The sequence below is a fragment of the Embiotoca jacksoni genome, unplaced genomic scaffold, assembly GCF_022577435.1.
Source record: "Embiotoca jacksoni isolate LCO1_2020_lvr unplaced genomic scaffold, fEmbJac1.0.p SCAF_35, whole genome shotgun sequence".
In the NCBI taxonomy this organism is placed as follows: Eukaryota; Metazoa; Chordata; class Actinopteri; family Embiotocidae; genus Embiotoca; species Embiotoca jacksoni.
Window position 1 is genome coordinate 516,180 of NW_027185387.1, and position 19,751 is coordinate 535,930.

Consider the following 19,751-nt stretch of genomic DNA (forward strand, 5'->3'; position numbering starts at 1 on the left):
AGGGAGGTTACCTGACTGGAGGACGACCTGGACGAGTCCTCTGGATCTTTATTTTATCCAGCTTCGCCTGTTTGATTTGAAATTAAACCGCCGGGATGAATCAGAGCAAGGTTGATTTCGAGCCTTTTGAATATTCCTACTATGACTACTCCGACTGGTACTCGAACAAAGCGGAGCCAACGAAACTACCCAAAGAGTGAGTATGAAGAGTCAAACTAAGGGTGTTAAATAGGTTATTCAATGTGTCATCAGTCACTACAAATCACAAAATGTTCACCATTTGCAGGCTTGTTTTTAGGAATGTGAATAGCAAAAAAATTAATTTCCTTTTTGTCACAGAGTTATTTTACCATGTGACCCGACAGCAGATGACAGGCTCTTCCACATATGCATGCTATCAATATCTGTAAGTATATTCTCGCCAAAAAAAAGTTGCTTTGTCTCTGAAATGTAATGTTTTTTGGCCTGTGACCTTTGACCTCAAAACAATTTTTATTCATCGAGATATTTTCTAACGACTTGAAGTAAAACCTTTCCGCTATTTCACAGATTTGCATTAAAGTCGCTCTGAAACTCTTAACCCATGTGTCAGGAACCTTTCCAGGCAGTTCTGTTTTTATTTTTATTGTATTTTTTTTAATGTAGGCATAACCTCAGTCAGAATCACATGACATATCCATGGTACTCTATTTATTCAAGTTCAACTTTTTTTGCTAATCGGTCTCACATTTTGCGTCAGCGTTGTGCAACAGTAATTTGGCACATAAAGAAATTGTGGGACTGTGGGATTTGCGGAAGTCAGCAATACTTTTTGAAAGCGCTATAGCAAATAAATTCAGACTTTTTTTTTTCCACACAATTTTGACTGATAAAATGCCAGAAAATAAATGTGGAGCTCAACATAATAAATAGGGAGTGATTTCGACCAAAGCCCTGAGTTTGTGTCTCAACTTTAACCTAGTTTCAGATTTGGGGGTCACAACAGTAAAACTCAAGAATAAAGATAATAAAAGACCTTTATCACAGTTTATGACTTTCAAAAATATTTTTTAGGAGACCAGTTATATTAAACTTAATCCCTTTTGGGAATAGCCGTTTTATTTATACATTGTCGTAGGAATCCGCATTTTATATCTGAAGCCAACGTAATCGACAGTTTTGTCTTCATTATTAGCATGATGTTTTGTAATTTGAGGAATATTCATTTGTGTTGAATTGAGTTTCGAGAGTTTTCAATTTTAAAGAGTCAGATCCAATGTTATCAACAGAACTAACCGTTTATTTCCTCAGTTGAAAGGAGTCATTAACATGCTGACGGTTTGTAACAACCAGCTAACAAAATGTGAGCTAATTCGGTTAAATAACAAAAACAAACAGGCAGATAGTTGGTGTGAATAGTGACACTTAACCTCTCACTAGTTTGTGTGGTACTTGTTTTAATTTACTGACATGTAAATCTAACATTTTATAACATGGCTTGCTTTGAATTTAAACAGCTTGGACATTTGTACAATCCCTCCAAGTAGAGCATAAGTGGAAAAGTACCATGAAATCCTTCAGTACTTTTCTACGAACCCATTAGCTGTTGTTGCTTCGGATAAATGCCCAATTTAATCATGTTTACTGTCATTTCGCCTGAACCCAATTACAAGCGAAGACCACTTCAACTCAGTCCGGAAAATCCTCATACGGTCGAGCACAGGATGAACTTCACGTGGCCCATTTTCAGTAAATAATGTGAAATAAACTGTGACAGCTGAGTCGCCGCTGCTGCTCAGACATAACGAGCTTCTGTAAGTCGGAAATATGTTTTCTGCAAAACGACGTCTTTATACGAGGTGCACGTGACACTTCCAGTTATATCTACAACGCCGTGTTTTTTCTCAAAGTTGCACGTTTTAATCAGCTTCTGCAAACATTGGGAAAACCAAGAAGTGATCAACAAGAGCAAATGAATGTCAACAATGACAAGTACGGTCCAATCAGTTGGAGACATGTCAGCAAATTAATAAAAAAAAAAAAAAAAAGCAAAAATTAGGTCTTTGAAATTCAAATAAAGGTTTTGGTCATGAAAATATCATTTATTTGGCCTTTCATAACAACAATCTCAAGATTTCAGTGCAAAATACAGCAGGATATGTTGTAAACGAGCACCTCGTTTAAACATTTTAACTCTCGGTCCATTTCATTTCTTTTGATTCATGAGCTTTAAATGACTTTTTTTTGTAGAAGCAAATGTCTGTCAACTTTTTAAAGTAGCGATTAAAACCTCTGAGAAGGGGGATACCTTTTTGGAGAAGATTATTGAGTTGATGCTAAAATCTATTTTACTCCAATGTGTGCTTGAGATGTACTCTACCAATACTAATCCTAAAGTGGAATTTGATCTTCCCCCCTATAGCTGGTGATCATATTAATCCTGGCAGCTCTCACCAGGAAACACAAACTCTGCCAGGGATTCACGCGAGGCGCCTCCAGCATCTTCAGGTAAATTCAAATCGGGAATGCTTGACGTACACAGGATGTTATTTTAGTTTTGTTTTTTTAAATTGTCTCACTATGTAAAATAATCCTGTATGATCCAACAGTCCAGTCAACTTCCTGGACCAGACTCAGAAGAAAGGCCTGGTCATGGCCATTTTTGGACTGTTGTTCAGCAAACTGTCGATGCTGGTGATCGCCCCGGACCCGCTGCCGTTTTCCAAAGACACTCCGGCTGACATTAAAGGTGGACATCTGTATGTTTATTTGTCCTCGTGGTTTACATACAAAGGCAATGCAAAGATGCAAACTCACACTTGGGCGACACGGAAGGACACGAATTCGCCTCCGTACGTTGAAAATATTTAACTTGAGCGGCGGTACTCGCGCGAGGGGAAAATTCACTTTTAAAGAATGGAGCTGTTTCTATAGGGTACCGGTGTAATGTTGTGGGTTTTAACACACAAAACCTTAATTATTTGCCTTTAATTGTTTAATTTGAACATTATATTTGAATATTTTGTTGCCTCCACTGGTAATATATATATATATATATATATATATATATATAAATAAATATATATAAATATATATATATATATAAATAAATAAAAATAAATAAATAAATATATATATAAATAAAATAAATAAATGTATATAAATAAAATAAATTTTAAAAAAAAATTATTATTTCATTTTTTTTAAACAACCAGTGACAGACTATACTACGATCACAAACTAACTATAATTTGATTTATCCCATTTCAAAATGGTCTCCTTTAAGCATGTTAATGTGGTGCAGCCTGAGGGATGGCAATCGACTGATTTAATCTCGTCAAGACTGATATATTCCTTTTCCTTTTTCATCTCCGGTTTACCAGAGTACATGAAGATAACAGCCATTTTCTACTATCCGATCCTGTACTACCCTCTGATGCTGTGTGCCACTCTGCAGCACAAAGCAGGTTATGCGTTCGGGACGCTCCTCTCCTTCGGTCACTTCGGGATCCTGGTGTGGCAAAAGTTTGACTGTCCAAAGACTCCAGAGGTGAGACGCCAACAGCACGCTAATGCTATTTTTTTTAAACACAATATGATATTTATGATATAACAGGAATGTCTGTGTTGCAGCCATTTTAATTAATTTCATTTCCATAAAAGGTGTGCTGCCCATTGCTCACAATGGCATAAAACCACTAGAGCTGCATACAGTCTGGCAAGCATCTGTGATGGCTGGCAATCCCACCTCCATTTCACATTAGATTAGATTAGATTAGAAAGCCTTTGATGTTCTGCCATTTGATGGTGGGTTTTTTTCCAAACACCCCCACGTTATTTTTTTTTTTTTAGCAAACTTCCATTCACCTCAATTAAACCCCTAAAAACTGCAAAACCTGTTAAACGTTTTTGGATTTTGGGTGAACTGCAAAGACTACAGTTTATTTCCTTCCTCCTCCCCTCTTCCCCCCCCTATCGTCACAGATTTATAAATTCTATGCTCTGCTAGCAAGTCTGCCTCAGCTGGCCTGCCTCGCATACCTCTGTGTCCAGTTTCCTTTTCTGTTTCTCAAAGGACCAAAGAGTGACGAGGTGAGAATATACACACACACATTTAGTCTTAAAAAAAATAAAACCATTTGTCCTTTTGACGACACATGACTCAACATTTTTCTCTGCTTCATGTGCAAACACCATCAAACTAATCTCAGTCTGTCCTGCAGCTGGAGTGAGAAACATGAATTTCAGCTATGTAAAATATAACCACGATTACAGTAAGCAGCTTGAGCAGAACAAAACGGGTTTAACTTGGCATCCTTGAGCAGATTATGACGAGTGAGGTGATCTTTTTTTTCCCCCCTTTCAGATATTTCAATACAACACAGATTTTGTTTCAACAACAGGTTTAATCTGTCTACAATTTATTTTCCCTCCCAAGTGGAAGATAAATTTTAAAAAAAATAAACAGGAAAAGAAGTACGAATTCATTCACTAGTTGTTGTAGCTCATTCATTGACAATTATGTTTTTTTTTTTTTTTATTATGCAGCTTTCAAGGAAATTAAACTTCTCACCACTTTATGTAGTGACACCCTAAACATTTTTGTCTCACAGGACCTCGACAGCAGCTACTACATCGACTATGTGAAGTCACTTCTGAAGAAAAAGTCTTCAACCATCAGGTGAGTGCAGAAAATTAAAAACCCTCTGATAAATATTGGTGGATCAGTTAAAAAGAGGTCATCACATGCAGGCAATATTTGAGGTCATTGTGTTCTTTTACAGAACCAACAATGTGTAATTTTGACAGTTTTGTTGTCAGTTTACATTTTTTCCTCTCAAGTAATTTTGTCTCGTCACAGCAGGAAAAGCTCAGGTGAAACAAATTTGTTAACGATGGCTCGTTTCCATCCATTCAAGTGAGCCTGCAGCTGGTTTGAGGGCGCTCATCTTGTTATTAATCACACCTGTGTGGAAATTGTCTCAAAACGCCTGTTGAAATTTGTCGTTTTCAGTGTTGTTTTATTACTGGAGTGTTTCTACTTTATTACATTTCAGTACAAAATATGCAGTTTTTCTGCAAATTTATTTATCTGACAGTAGCAGATTCAGACTTTACATTCGTCGCGAGTTACACTGTTGTGGAGTAAACTTAAAAATGTTAAGTTTCATAAAAAAATTAAAAATACTAGAACATTTTGTTCGAGTTGTTCGTCCATTTGTTCCATTATGGTAAATGGGGTAGTTCAAGAAAGCCACGAGAGAATTTCTGCACAAATGTTCACTTGGTCCCAAGAATGAGCCGATTACATTTTGGTAATCCAAAAGGTCAAAGGTCAAGCTCCCTGTGACATCAAGTCCCTCTTATCCTCCCGCTCCATTCTCGTGAACGTGATTTCTCGGGAATGCCTTGAGGGAATTTCTTCAAATTTGGCACAAACGTTCACTTAGACTCAAGGATGAACTGATTTCATTTTGGTGGCCAAAAGGTCAAAGGTCACAGTGACCTTACAAAACGCAACTAAAAAAAAATCCCTGCACGAATTAAGAATTACATTAAAAAAAAAAAGGTGATAACATTTATATCGAAAAGGTCAACTTCTGACGTCATAATGTTCTTAAAAAACACTTTTCTAGCCATCATTAAACACCATAATTGCTCAAAAACAGAATTGGTGACACCAAGCTTGGGTGTCCATCTTGTAACTGTGCTGATAGTATCCATCTTCTGTAATGTCGGGTTGGAGATGTATGTGAAACATCCACGTCGTGCAATTTGTTGCTTCTTTGCTGCAACATCCATATTTGAAATGTATAATTCACAGCGTGGTTGGTGAGAAATCAATAATTTCTTGGGTTGGGGGGCTTCTGCTCGGGGAATTTGGACACATGACCTCCGTAAATGTAAAATGTATTTATCCTTTAATGTGATTCACTGTCATTTTCAAAACAAAAAAAAATGATATTGTATGTGACTAACATAATGAACCCTCTGTTTATATACTGTAGCTCTTCAGCGTCAGACAAGCCAACGCTGGTAGAGAGAATACTGGAGGTGCCCAAGAGTTATATTTATGTACCTGAAAAAGGTGAGCTTCCTCAAACAAACAATTTTTTAAAAATTTATTGACACTGACAGTTTTTAAAAAATTTTTTTTTATGAAGGCTGTAAATGTAAAGCTTTGAAGGAAAGCAGTTATCCAAATGTAATTATTCATTTTGTCTTTCAGTGTTTCGTTTTCCACTGAAGCTGGTGGTATCTGCTCTCGTTACCTTTGTGGCGATATACCAGGTAAGCTTTTCCATTTTAAAAATCAGTCAAAATGCATTTTCGTCCGTTTTGCCTTCGTGGCGTGTGAATACATCATGTGTGTTCTGTAATTTCCCTTCAGACTGCACTGCTATTAATCGTCCTGGTGGTCCCCATTCTCCATATTGTTCGAGCTGGTATTGACGAAAACATCGCCTTCCTGTTACTGGGGTTCGGGATCGTCCTTTCAGACGACAGGATGGAGGTCGTCAAAATCGTGACTTTCTACACTTGGCTGCTGGAAGGTACATTTTTGGCATTTCAACATCTGAGCGTGCATCCTTGAGGAAAAAAATTTAAAAAAATTGAGACTAATTGTGTTTTTCTTTTGCATCCCGTTGTTTGTTAGTGTGCTACCTCTGCGCGGTGACTCTGTCGTGTTTGATCAGTCTTGTAATGCTCATGAAGTCCATGGTTCTCCACAGGTATGTGAAGTAAAATAAGAGACATAACTCACTGTGGACAAAAATTCAGAGTTTTCGTTATGAAAATGTTATTTTATAAGTTTAAAGGCTCAATATTTCCACTTGCTCCTCATTATTTGATTTTTAGTTCTCGTGGTTATAAATATTTAAAATGTATTTCTTATTTCTCTCTTTTTAGTTCTAGATATCAGACTAAATATTACAGTACATTTAAGCCTTAGAGAAGCTACAGTTTTCCGTTTCCTGCCAGTTTTGTAATGAGTCACTTGGGGAAAATAGGAGGAAACTACATATGTTAAATAGTGATTGGTTAGATCTCCCCGCCTTCCTGTCTGAACCTCATATCACTGCTTTACCCTTTTCCTTTATTTTAGATCAAACCTAAAAGGACTGTACAGGGGAGACATTTACAACATTTATAACAGCCAGAAGACCATCCGTCCGTCTAAATCTGGTGTTGCCTGTTGGATGGGCTTGATGGGATACCAGGCTGCAATCGTCTGCCTCGGTAAACTTACTGCAAAGTCGTTGTTGATTTTCGCTTTATTTGAAGTATAATGCTAGCAATCTGCTACAATTTGAAAAGACCAAAACAAACTGTAAATTGATCGCACTAATCATCTTGCAAAGCATAAAAGTCGTATTCCTCTGTGCTGCAGAGCCTGTTGTTGTCCAGTAACTATTAGAAAAGTAAAAATCAATGTCACACTGTTGACATGATCTTTTATAACCATGAACACACACACTGTAGTTTGTTGACTTAAGTACCAACTGAGTATCAATCTACTCCTGCAAAAATGCTCCATTTGAGTAAAGCTAGTTAAACCTAATATGCTCAAGCGTTTTAGCAAATTACTGGGCCTTTACAATTAAAAATAACCCCAAAACCATTCCACTATATTTTGTGTCTTCAAGGGACAGCGGAGCATTTTTACTGGATGGTGAGCTCGGTGCCGAGAGCCATACACAAATTACAGAAAGTTTTGTATCCTTTCATTTAATTCCTGGAGAGAAATTATGAAATGGAATTAAATCCCAAAATTTTCACATCATACAGCATTTTAAATTAACTGATTTGTTAAAAAAAAAAAAAAAAGAACTCTGAAGTAAAACCATAATTTCAATTGGAAATGAGTTTAAACGATTAAAAACTGTCCCGTTTCTGTGCACGTCTCGGCAGGAATGGCCATCCAGACTATCGTGTTCTTCATCTGCTTCTTGTTCCTGGTGTTTCTGATCATTATCCCGGTTTTCCACGGCCGTAACATCTTCATGTTTGAGGTCGCGGGGAGGGCATGGTGAGTCAGCAGGGGTTTCATATAGTTCTTTTTTTTGTTGTAATTTCTTAAATTACATGATCAAAACACTTCTCCCCCCCTCCCCCATTACATTTCATTTCCCATATCAGGCCAGCCTGGGTCACAATGCTACTGCTTACAGCGCTTCAACACGTGGCAGCCAAATTTGCCTTTATTAAAAAGGAAGGTGGTACAAGTGACTTGAATAACAGGTAAGGTAGTTTATTTCAGCTCCTTCAATGGTGTGGAGTTTAATGTAGTCATGCGTGATGTGGCAGTTATTGATTTGTGGCATAATCCCTTTTTTGTTGTTGACAGCTTATGAGAATATGATGTCAACTTTTAAGTAAAAACATCGTGTTTTTGTCACTAATGACTGGTAGTCATTACATCTTTTTCTGTTTTATAAAGTAAATTGTGAATTTTTTATTTTTTTTTCAAATACATATTTAAATCAACAGGCCCTCTTCCTCTCAGTGCTGCACTCTTAACTGGGATTCAATTGTGACAACTCCCAAAAAGAGGTCCAACATAACCAAAAGTCATGTTGCAGCAATTATTGCATTAATTACTGAATAAAAGGAAAAATGAAATAAGATCCATAAAAAAAACCCAACAACAGATAGTTGATGGGCAGGCCAAAATAAAAAAAACATAAAAAAAGAGAAGTCACTCAGACCAACCCACAAAGGGCCGTCGGATCTGGTGTCTTCCCTCTAAACCTGAACCAGAACCAAACCCTGACAGGAAATAAAACCACAAAAAAAAAAACAGGATTGCCGAACCCATCAGAAACAAACAAAAAAACAACAACTTTAAAACATTTAGTCACAAAACAAAGAAGCTGCTGCTGTTGTAGCTGTTGCAGCTGGAAGGTGGAAATTTAAGCAAAGCTGCCTGCTCCTCCTTCATTTGTTTCCTCCCAATCAGACCAAACCAGAAACACACGAGGGGAGAAGACAATCATGAGTCAAGGACACAAGGTGAAGAGGTTTAACAATTATGGACATTTCATTGATAACTGCAGTTGTGCAACGACTTAATTTATTCTGGGAATTTAGGGACACAAGGGGGTTAAATTTCACTATAAACGACTGATGGGTATTTTATAAGATAAATCCAGTGTTTTTAGAAGTCATTTAATTGTGATGACTTTTAGACCAACACATTAATACATAAATATAAAAATATTTTTTTTCTTGGAGGTTTATGTGAGAAACCTTTCTGGGAACTTTTACTTGAATTTATCATTAAATGGTTGAAGAAATATAAATTTGAATTAGTTATGCTGCTCCATAAAGTTAGGGAACTCTAATATTTAAAAACCCTTGAAGTCCTCAGTGTACGTCAAGCTTGAATAAAACCTGAAATTGAGAAACCTTTCTTGTAAATACCCACATTTTTCAAACTCTATCCCCACAGTAAGATTTTAAAACGTGAACTCTTCAGTCAAAACACAGCAGACTCTTTGTAGCAAAAATCACGCGAAGAAAACAGGTTTTCGTGTTTGAAAAAAAGAATCTCCGGAAACAACACGTTTTATTTCCGGCGATTTTCAGAGAGAGCCTGTTCCTCCTGACGTACCTGCTGTTCATGGTCAACGCTGTGATCGGACTGATCGTCGCAATATGGAGGCTGGTGATCACGGCTTTGTACAACATCTTCCATCTCGGTCGTATCGACGTCAGCCTGCTGCATCGCACTGCAGAGTTCTACGACCCAGGTAAAATAGTTTTTAATGGCACGGAGTAAAGCAATAAGAAAAAGATCAAATAACACCAACATTACCCATCAAATGTGAATATAAAAGCAGAGCTGTGACTTCATTATTTTCTGGTGATGACTTTAGCTCTGCTCTGTGATCTTTGACCCCATCCAGCCTATCGATACTACACCCACTTCCTGAAGGTGGAGGTCAGTCAGTCCCACCCGGTGATGAAGGCTTTCTGTCGGCTGCTGCTGGACATGATGGTCACGGGCGACAGAGTCGAACAGAGAAACCAAGACGCAGAGGAAGGTAGAGACCACGAACTGCGTGATTTTATTCATATCTGTGTCAAGTTTCAAATTAAATGCAATAGTTTTCACTCTTGAGTGACCAGTCAAAAAAGCCATGTCTAGACCACAGACTGTATATAAAGAAGTGTCTTCAGCTGCAATACCACCGACTGCCACTAGAGGTTGGCTCCAAAAAGCTTCCGGTTCCATAATCTCCCATTCAACTTGTCTCATAAAATTCTAAGTCAATCATTTTTATCCACAAGTTATTTCGGTGTTGGTAGCTAACGTCACTCCTAATCATTCGTTTTCTGGCGGTCCATTTAAAAATAATCCATCATTAATTAGATATTAAGCCTCAAAAAGATGTGTTTTTGGGGGCGTGTCTGTTTGCTTGACAGCCCTATGGTGCAGTCAGGTTGCGGCTGTCTGTGGTGGGCGGGATGTAGTATCGCCAGGTTTCCAATCACATCGAGTCAGATTTACCGCTCGCCCAAATATGGTCACTTCCTGCTCCAAACCGCTCCGACCAATCAATATGGCGCCGGCTAAAAACAGAACTTGAAGCTTCATAACGGTCGTTCACAAACCAACGGGTGACGTTCCTGCTGGTTGCCTCTTGGTCTAGTGGTAGCTAAAATCAGATGACTTGGAGCTTTTTAAACATCCCAAATGTTAACAACCACAAAGACAACCTATGAAATAGTGGGATACATCGTTTCTCCAAAATACACCCTTTTTTTTCTACCTGGCTATATTCCCGGACCCCCAGCCCCTCAGTTTGCCGTCTCGTTTTGCCTTCAGCCTGCTCCTCCTCCATGCTTACAGGGATTCCGGAGAACAGGCCCGCCGGCAAGACGGCCAGCAGCCGGAGGATTCGCTCCCGCTGGCAGCTGCTGTACACGCTGGTCAACAACCCGTCGCTGCTGGGATCCAGGAAGCACTTCCAGACGCTGCAGACCTCGGAGAGCGTCCCGAACGGCACCCCCAACCGCAGCTCCAAGAACAGCAGCAAGAAGGAGGCCGGCAAGCCAGCTGCAGAGCCGGTCCAGTCCACGGAGGCCCCGACGAGCCAAGAAAAAACGGAATAAGATCCCTAAACTATAAAGTTGGCAGATTACTCCAAACTAAATTGTATTGTACTGCGCAAATGTAACTCGTGTCATGGATCACTTTGCTTTAGGGACATTTTAGCCTCCTTCTTCACATAGCCTAATCTATCCCTTCTTTAGTTCTGTCTGGTTGGGAAAGATCAGATTAAGTCATCAGCTATAATTAAGGGTTTGGCAACTAAAACATCTGGTCAGAGTTGGGACATGCTTGTGATACTGAGCTCAATGATTACGAGGGTGGATTCAAGTTACGAGACTTCTCCTGTTACGTGTGAACGACACGCAGCACCGTGACGTCCACGGAGCAGGAGGAAGGTTTAACCCTCATGAGTAAGTGTTCAAAATTTCATCGCTTGATCAAAATCAGCACCGGAGTTACGCACGTTTTTGCGAGCGCTTGTCCGTGCGCACGTCGATTTCTCTGTGGCCGTGAGCAAAGGGCGAACATCAAATTTTGTTTTCACACTCTGGAAATCGGCAACAGAGGGCTTTTAAAGTGCTTCTGGAAGCCCATTGAAGCAACGAGCCTGGAGAGGTGTTTGGAGTGACGTTAGGCGGAAGGTCGCTGTCCAAAACTGAAAAGGTCAGTCGTGGGAAGACTGAGTTCTCATGACGGAGGTGTCCGAGGGAAAATATTTCATACAAACAACCTGATCTGTGAATAAAACACAATAGTAGCTCCCCATCCCGCCTACTCACTGGATTAGACGCCTTCCTATTTCTTTCGGTTCCCCAAAAATTTGGTTCCGTTCCCAAAACATTTTGTTTTGTTTTGGGTCCATCGTGAAATTTCAGATGCACCCATCCCAGCTGTTGCAAAAAACCTGTGTAACTCAGGTGCTGATGTCGATCAAGAGATCTAACTTTTCATACTTACTCGCGGTAGTTGTAGCTTCCCCCCGATGCTGCGCTCTGTTTGCGTGCAACTTTTCGAATGCTCTCGTATAACTTGCTTAGGTAAGCCCTGCAAACGTGCATCAACCACAGTGCAAAGACATATCTGCAAATATGAGATCCCGGAGGCTCCGACAGAAATATTAATCACAATGCAGCTCCTGCTGTATGAGAACCGAATTGTGTCACGCTATAGCCTATACAGTATCCTATTGTGCAATCGTTTAGAGGCCGTTTTAGCGATTTCATATTGACGTGAATGGACAGACTGACGGTGCCGATCAATGTCAGCATCACTGCTGATTCTCACACGTTCTCTGTTCTCAGTGCTTCGATGCTTCACAGGATTTTTTTAAAGATCGTGGATGATAGGAGTTAATATTAGAGTGAATATATCAAGCAAAACCATGAAACTTTGGTTTTTATGATGTAAAAATAAAAATGTAATATCTTTCCTATCTGTTGTTAGAGGTTTGAGTCACTTTCTACTTACATTTTATCTTTGTGATAATCACTAGTGAATCATAGGATCAAATTCAGCTGTTATTGCATTTCCTCTGTTGTTTGGATATACAAGTAAACTGTTTTTCTAACATGTAACAAGTGACTGCTGAAGAAAAATAAAGTGCTAAAAAAGAAAGTCCGCTTTTAAATGTTATTTTTGTTGTTTTAAAACAATTCTGCCATTTTTTTTTAACACAGTTCAATGTTGATATATAAAATGTTTTGTTTATACTGTACATTTCTATATTCAAGAAATGCTTTAAATGTGTGTTTATTGGTGTCATTAGTTTTCCCTAACTTTAGCTTTAAGTTAAGCTTTGTGTTTTTATCTTTTCATTTTTCTGTTATTTTCTGTGTTTTTAAGTCTTTCACTACTTCATCTCCTTCCTGCCTTGTCAATTTTCAATTTCCATTTTCAAGGTATGATTTGATCCTTTTCACATTTGTTCACTTTTATAATTTTTTTTTATCAACCCCTCATTTTATTTTCCAAACAAATCACGATTAATTGGTTTTCTACTGAAAATGCCTCTCTTGGTCGTCTATATTTTTAGTCAAACTATAAGTTACTAAAATGTTAAATGTTGCAAAACAAAAAAATGTATATGAATGATACAATAATTTGCTTTTTTTAGCAAAATATTGCTGAAGAGTTCAATTAAAATGACTGGAGACAGAAGGGCGTCTTCTTACATTCTACATGGGTATTGATATTCATTTTATATATTTTGCATCCTTTATGTTAATATTTAATGTGAATTGATGTTCCGTGTGAAATTACACACATTTTTGCCATAACGTAAAAAAGAAAAAGACACACAAAAAGATGAAGAACCATCTGTTTTTCAAACTTTATTGAGGCACATAGGATTAGGAGAGCTAGAATATTTAAACACTTCGGTAAGAACATACAGTGTCCTTTATTTCAGGGGTATAAAACTGAAAAAAAAAGACAACAGGAAACACAGACCTCGAGTTGTTTGTTGAGTCTAGAATATTTAAGATGCAACATACTGTGACTAACAACAGGCAGCATGCAGGTCCTTCGACGCAGTTCTCAGGGAAATACAGCGGGATGGACACATGACACAGATACGACCGAGCAAAAACTCCACCTACACACTCAGAATCACTTGAACCGTTTTACGCTGGTGGATAATACTGAACTAATTGTCCACATCTTACCATCACGATAGATTTAAAACATTTATTTGGCTATAACACAGTTATTGTCACAGGAACTATTCACAGTTTAACTGGACAAAGAGCTCACAGCTGCAGGACACAATGGTTTGTATCTTTTCTTTGAAATAACAGTTTTTTTTTTTATTAACATTTAAACTCCCTTACGAGAGGATTACATTTTTGCACTCCCTACTACAGCAGCACATATTTACGTCAGTAGTTTAAAGCAGGATATAAGTACCTTTTAGTTACTAGTGTCTACTGCATCTACTTCACATCTTCCTCATCATTGAAGTGTATTTCATGTGACACGAGTTTTTACATTTGATTAAACACGTCATTCTTGTTGTCAAACATCCATTTCTTCCTCTGTTTTGATGAAAGCATGATCCTTATATCTGCTTTCAAAAAGCAGCAGCACCATGGAAATTTACACATGCACAAAGTAAAAATGAGCTTTCATGTTGACTGTTATTAATTACTGCTTTGTCGGAGACATTATATTTTCCCCTTTTATGTTATTTCTGTCCATCAAGTGAGATTTTTCTCTTTTTAAGAGAATTAAAGGTTTATTAATATTTGGTGGAGTTGGTGCATTGACCAGCCAACGGCCTGATCCAGGAATCTTTTACAGGATAAGAAAATAAGGCATTTCTGAACTTCTTTTTTTTTTTTTTTTTTTGGCTCTTTTTCCACTTTCCTAAGTAAATTTCACATTTCAAGTAGATGCGTCACATGATTGTCTATCACTGTGTGTAGTTTGGTGATTCTAATCCTGATGCGCATTTGAAAAGCTGCAGCTTTATATTTACCAGACCTGACATGAGAGTAGTGTCAATGATCTCGTCAAACTCTCGTTAAGAAGGCAAAGAAGCTTTTCCCAAACTAGCCAATGAAATGTTAAATGAACAAGAAGCTTTACAAACATTAACTGTTTTGATAGTGGGCTACTTTTTCCCACAGTTTCTCGCTCTGGAACAAAAACACCTGTTTTACTTGTCATCTAGTGCTGTTTGTAGAAGCTGATTTCTGTGATGATCGAGCGTGAATAAAAGCTGTGATATTTCCAGCAACAAAAAAGTAAGTGTAATAGCCTAAACTAGGCCTAGTTCCAACAAGTCCTCCAAACAATACGACCACACAGATCAGTTGTTCCAACCGTCAAATACGACCCAAAGGAGAGTTTCCCAAATTAGCGTCCCTGGTTAGGTTTAGTCACAAAAACGACTTGTTTAGGTTTAGAGAAAGATAATGGTTGATCACTTGAAATTAGTTGTCCATTAAAGTTATGACTTCCTGAAAGATGTTCAGTCTTCGTCATCACGACAACACTAAACGTAATTTTTTTTTTTTTTTTTTTTTATGTCCCGACTTGTGGTTGGAAATGGGAAGAGAACAACGTTCTCCTGCACTGCTGTTGATCTAACAATTCACCGACCTCATCTGAATAAGGAAAAATTCACGTTTAGACGTCTTCAACTGCATCACTTTCCACATTCAGGTGGTTTATCACAACAAAGGATCCTAATGGACTTTCCTCTACCGTCGCCTCCGTGGCCACTAGAGGTCGCTTAACTTCAAATCGTAACTGTGGGCTGCAGTAAGCTATTTGCACAAAAAGACCTACGTGGTAGTTTTCTGGAGAACGACACTCTCCCTACCTCAGCACCACACAATCTATGTCTAGAAAATATCTACTGTCAATCAATAGAGCCCGGCAGCCTGTCCAGTCACTAAATGCTGCAGCTTACATTGTCGGTTAAAAGCAAGTAAATGTGAGTCTTAGTGGATCACTCTACAGCAAAGCAATATTTCTGCAAAGCTGAAGGGACCCTAAAAACCCCATTGGCACAAACGGAAGAAGTAATCAAATGCAAAACCGAAAGCTGAAAACACTGTCACGGATAGTTACTGATTTGGATATTTGTAGTTACTTATAATATTCACCGCTTCCGCTCCCAAAGGCAACCTGTCGCTGTACTCCGATCCCATCTCGCAGTCGTCTAGATTCCCCCGGCACTGGGACAAGGTAAACGAGTCGGTCACCACGCTGTCTTCTGTATCCGGCTCTTTGTCCCCGTCTGTGCTCTCCGACTCGCCCTCCTCCTCGTCCAGCTGGCTGCCATTAATCTTCCGCTGGGACTCGGTGTGAGGCGCGTGGATGTTGAAGTTGGCGGCGAGGTTCCTCTCCATGTGGTACTGGTCTTTGGCCTTCAGGATCAGCTTGTAGGTCTTGCTGCGGTACTTGTACACCAGGTGGAAGCACGTGGCGCCGAGCAGAGGCACGGTGGACACGGTCAGGAGGCAGATGCTGACCGAGACGATGATGAGCAGGTTTGGCACCCTCCTCTTGGTGGTGAACACGACCTGGACCTCGCAGTCCTCCCCTCTGTAGGTGAGACACAGGGAGTAGTTGGTGCTGGATCGCAAACCGCTGAACCGGTACGTGTTGACGCCGTCCATGATCCTCGACCACTGCACGGCCGAATGTTCGCGGTCAGCAGTGACGCACAGATACAAGCCGTTCAACTGAACTTTTCCGGAGACGTCTGAAAGGTCTTGACGTTCATCGCTGCCGTCTTGGAAGCTCTCTGACGCGCCGTCCTGGTTGGCACTCTTGTCTCTGGGAATGAGAAGAGGATTGAGGCGCACTGTTGCCTCCGTTTGTGACACCCCTAACGCGATGACACCAAAGTCAAACGTGTACTGCTTGATGTCGTCCAGGCTGCCGTTAAAGACGGTACCAGAAATGTATATCGTGTTTGCTGTCAAGCCACATTTGTTGGAAAGTGGCAGGTGTCTTGTTGCCTCCTCGTGAGATGAGGGATCGACGTCTGCTGTCGGAGGGTGCGTGGTTACGTTGTTCACGATGTCGTTTCTCTTTAAATCAGGGACATGCACGGGATTGAGAACAGCTATTTTGTCCGTCGGCTGGTGTATCAACGGGTTTGTTTGAGTGTAAGTCGGTACGGTGGTCATTTCTTTGACGGGTTTTTGTTTCGGTAATGCAACCACCGCCACCGCCACAGAATCCTCGGCTCTACCAATCTCATTTGTGGCAGAGCAGCTGTAGTTGCCGCTATCCTCCTTCCTGAGGCTGGAAATGATCAGAGTCCCGTTATTAAAAACTTTGAAAGAGTTACGGGACATTAAGGAGTCCTCGTTAGATTCTGCTGCGTCGCCGTCAGTGAACGACAAAGCCACCTCTTGTTTCTGCCTTTTGCTGTCAATGCTCCACATGACCAGAGGTTTTGGGTTTCCTTTGAAGTCACAAGTCAAGACCAATTTACTGCCCTCAAGGAAATTCTTGTTATGAACGTTTGTCTGAATTCGTATTGTGACATTCGGGCTTGTACACGTCGACTCAGGCAGTTCCTTGATGACTTCTCCTTTGAGGCTCTCAGGACTCGCACAAATGATCAAATGTTTGTCTGTGAACAAGATGGTGCTTGTAGAAATCCAGTCTCTGAACCAGTTGAGGGAGCAGGTGCACGCAAAAGGGTTGGAATGAATCTGCAAATGTGACAGAGACACCAAACCGTCGAACGTCCCTTCGGCGATGGTGACGAAGTGGTTGTTGTCGAGCCGGATGGATCTCAGGTCTCTGAGGTTGGAGAAGGCGTCCCTCGGCAGGTTGACCATCTCGTTGTGGTTCATCTTCAGCAGCCCCAGGGCCGTGAGGTTCTGCAGATCCTCCCAGGGAAAGTCTACGATTTTATTGTAGCTGATGTCAAAGTAGCGCAGGTGAACCAGCGGCAAGAGGGCTCCCTGTTCGACGCAGACGATCTCATTGTGGGCCATCCACAGCGTGGTCACCCTGGTGACATCATCAAAGCTCCCCAGCGGTATCAAAGTGATCTTGTTGGCGGAGAGACTCACAGTTGTGACATTGGGAGGCAAACCGTCCGGGACTTCGGATAAGTATCTGGAGGAGCATTCGGCGATGTGGCGGTTGGTTTTATCCGAGCAGGTGCAGATCTCAGGGCAGCTACGACCAGCGGGGAAGACTGTGGCGATCCACAAAGTGAAGAAGAGGAGGTCTGCAGCGGCCATTTTCTGCTCCTGGAAAAACAGTGTCACAGTCATCTATCAATAAGTAGATAAAACTAGAATTATTTAGCACATTCAATGCTAAATTATTAGCGCAGAAGAGAAATGGAATTTAAAAAAAAAACATGACGACGGAAAAGTAAACACTTTTAATACTTATCCATCATTTAGAGAAACTGAAAATGCAGAGTCTCGACTGTGTTAATGAATGGACGGAGCATTTTCCTTTGTCAATTCATCATGCAGTTTCCTTCTGGTTTCTCAATAATAGCTCAGGCCGAGGTCTGTTTTTAAAGATATTTTTTAGCAGCAATCAGACATTGAAAGGATTAAGAAACACAAATTACAAAAACATCTTGCTTTTTGCCGAATGTAGTCATGCAAATATTTGCCCATTGTGTAATTTCCTGAAATACTACAGAACTATTTGCTCTATAACTTGATTTGTAACCTTTTGCATTCTCCTTTTAACTGAAGCTCCACAAAATTGGATCTGCCTGGAAAATCAAGCTGGAATAATAACACTTGCTGTAACCTAGTAAAACTGCTTTTTGCCTTTAGGTAAAATTAAATATAGAAAATTAATATACGGCAATGGAAACTGACTCCCTGTGTTTTTTCCTTCACCTCCGTCTGCCTTCAACGTTGGACAATTATTGGAAATATTCTGAACACACTAATCTATGGATTACCCTCGATAACTGGGACAATATTTCTGTTAATAGATGTTGGAAAAAAAAAAGTTAATTAACCTCCAGCGTCCTTCCAAATTTCACTCATTTAATACCAGCACACATGAAAGCAGAGCTATCACACATTTTTAGATCACTATCCGATCCGTCCTCAAATAAGACTGTGCTGTTTGCTGGAAGACAGATTGAGAGCAGCTCAATACAAAGGATGCAGAAAATGTATGTCAGTGATCGACTTACAATATTACGGGTTTTCATTTCTGCCCATACAAACAACATTTATTGCATACTGTATCTGTCAGTTCTGCAGAGAGATCCCTCCACTGTTTGTTTTCCAGAGGTTTCCATCTTTTTTTTTTTCTTTTTTTTTTTAAACTAGCAAATTGACTCATCTCTGATTGTCATAAATTGCAGGTCACCTTTGTATTCTACCAGTTCGCATGCAATTTCTGTCTGACGAGGGCACACGGTGTCTGGGAAAACATAAAAAGCCACAAACAATGTCTCATTTCCTCAGCTTTGACGATGCCTGTGGATAAACTGATATGAGTCTATGTTTTATTCAAACAGGAGGCAGTGAAGCTGTGTGCAGAAGCCTGTTTTTGGTATTTCAAACTACGCAGCAGCCCCCGGCGCTCTGTCCTTGGTGCTGAAAGGCAGCCCGCTGTTTTGTTTCCAGCGATCTGGAAACCGCAGGAATCCCCAATTTTATGACACAAACATCGCAACCGCCGGTGAAATCTGACACGAGAAGACCAAAGTTCATCGGACCTCGACGCGCGTGAAACATTGATGCGAGGGGGGAGGAAAGGTGATCCTCTCGGTTACTAAAGCTGGAGCTTACCTGCGTTTTGTTTTTTTGTGGGAGTATTTTCTGCGGAGAGATGTTGTTTTCCAGTGAAAAGCAGCCCAGACTACACGCTGTGTGAAGTTTGCAGAGTCTACATGATTAAAACACGCGTGTCTTGCTCCAGAGTGTCTCCTGGCTGTGGATATGTGCTATGTCATACCGAGCTTTCTCCTCTCCCTCCTCCTCCTCCTCCTCCCACCGCCCTCAGCTCTGGACGGAACCGCATCAACATTTAAAAAAAAAAAAAAAAAATGTTAAAGGCAAACGACCTCCAATTTGACAGTCACTGTTCATAAGAGATGACAACTAATGAGGACTAAATGGTGCGTGACTGTGGTAGAGCTGCCTTATTCATAAACAACGACAACGACATGAAGTGTTCCAGAAATAAGACAATAGGTCTAATAAAGGCAGAAAAACAGCAAATAATATGATGAAAAAAAGTAAAATAAAAT

General features: G+C 40.0%; 2 protein-coding genes across 2 annotated transcripts; one reads left to right on the forward strand and one right to left on the reverse strand.

Annotated features, from left to right (window-relative positions):
• The first annotated feature begins 95 nt into the window (after positions 1-95).
• On the forward strand, positions 96-11,100 carry LOC138208069 (receptor for retinol uptake stra6-like). The gene is made up of 17 exons (XM_069165734.1): positions 96-196; positions 340-406; positions 2,402-2,487; positions 2,589-2,728; positions 3,363-3,529; positions 3,964-4,071; positions 4,593-4,660; positions 5,988-6,067; positions 6,209-6,270; positions 6,371-6,533; positions 6,638-6,713; positions 7,088-7,221; positions 7,894-8,011; positions 8,122-8,223; positions 9,571-9,734; positions 9,891-10,028; positions 10,838-11,100. The coding sequence occupies exons 1-17, from the start codon at positions 96-98 to the stop codon at positions 11,098-11,100; spliced, it is 2,037 nt and encodes a 678-aa protein (XP_069021835.1).
• A 2,258-nt stretch (positions 11,101-13,358) lies between these two features.
• On the reverse strand, positions 13,359-19,482 carry LOC138208007 (immunoglobulin superfamily containing leucine-rich repeat protein 2-like). Its single transcript, XM_069165629.1, has 2 exons — positions 19,291-19,482; positions 13,359-17,766 (listed from the first exon to the last, which is right to left on the reverse strand). The coding sequence occupies exon 2, from the start codon at positions 17,755-17,757 to the stop codon at positions 15,613-15,615; it is 2,145 nt and encodes a 714-aa protein (XP_069021730.1). The 5' UTR covers positions 17,758-17,766; positions 19,291-19,482; the 3' UTR covers positions 13,359-15,612.
• Positions 19,483-19,751: the final 269 nt, after the last annotated feature.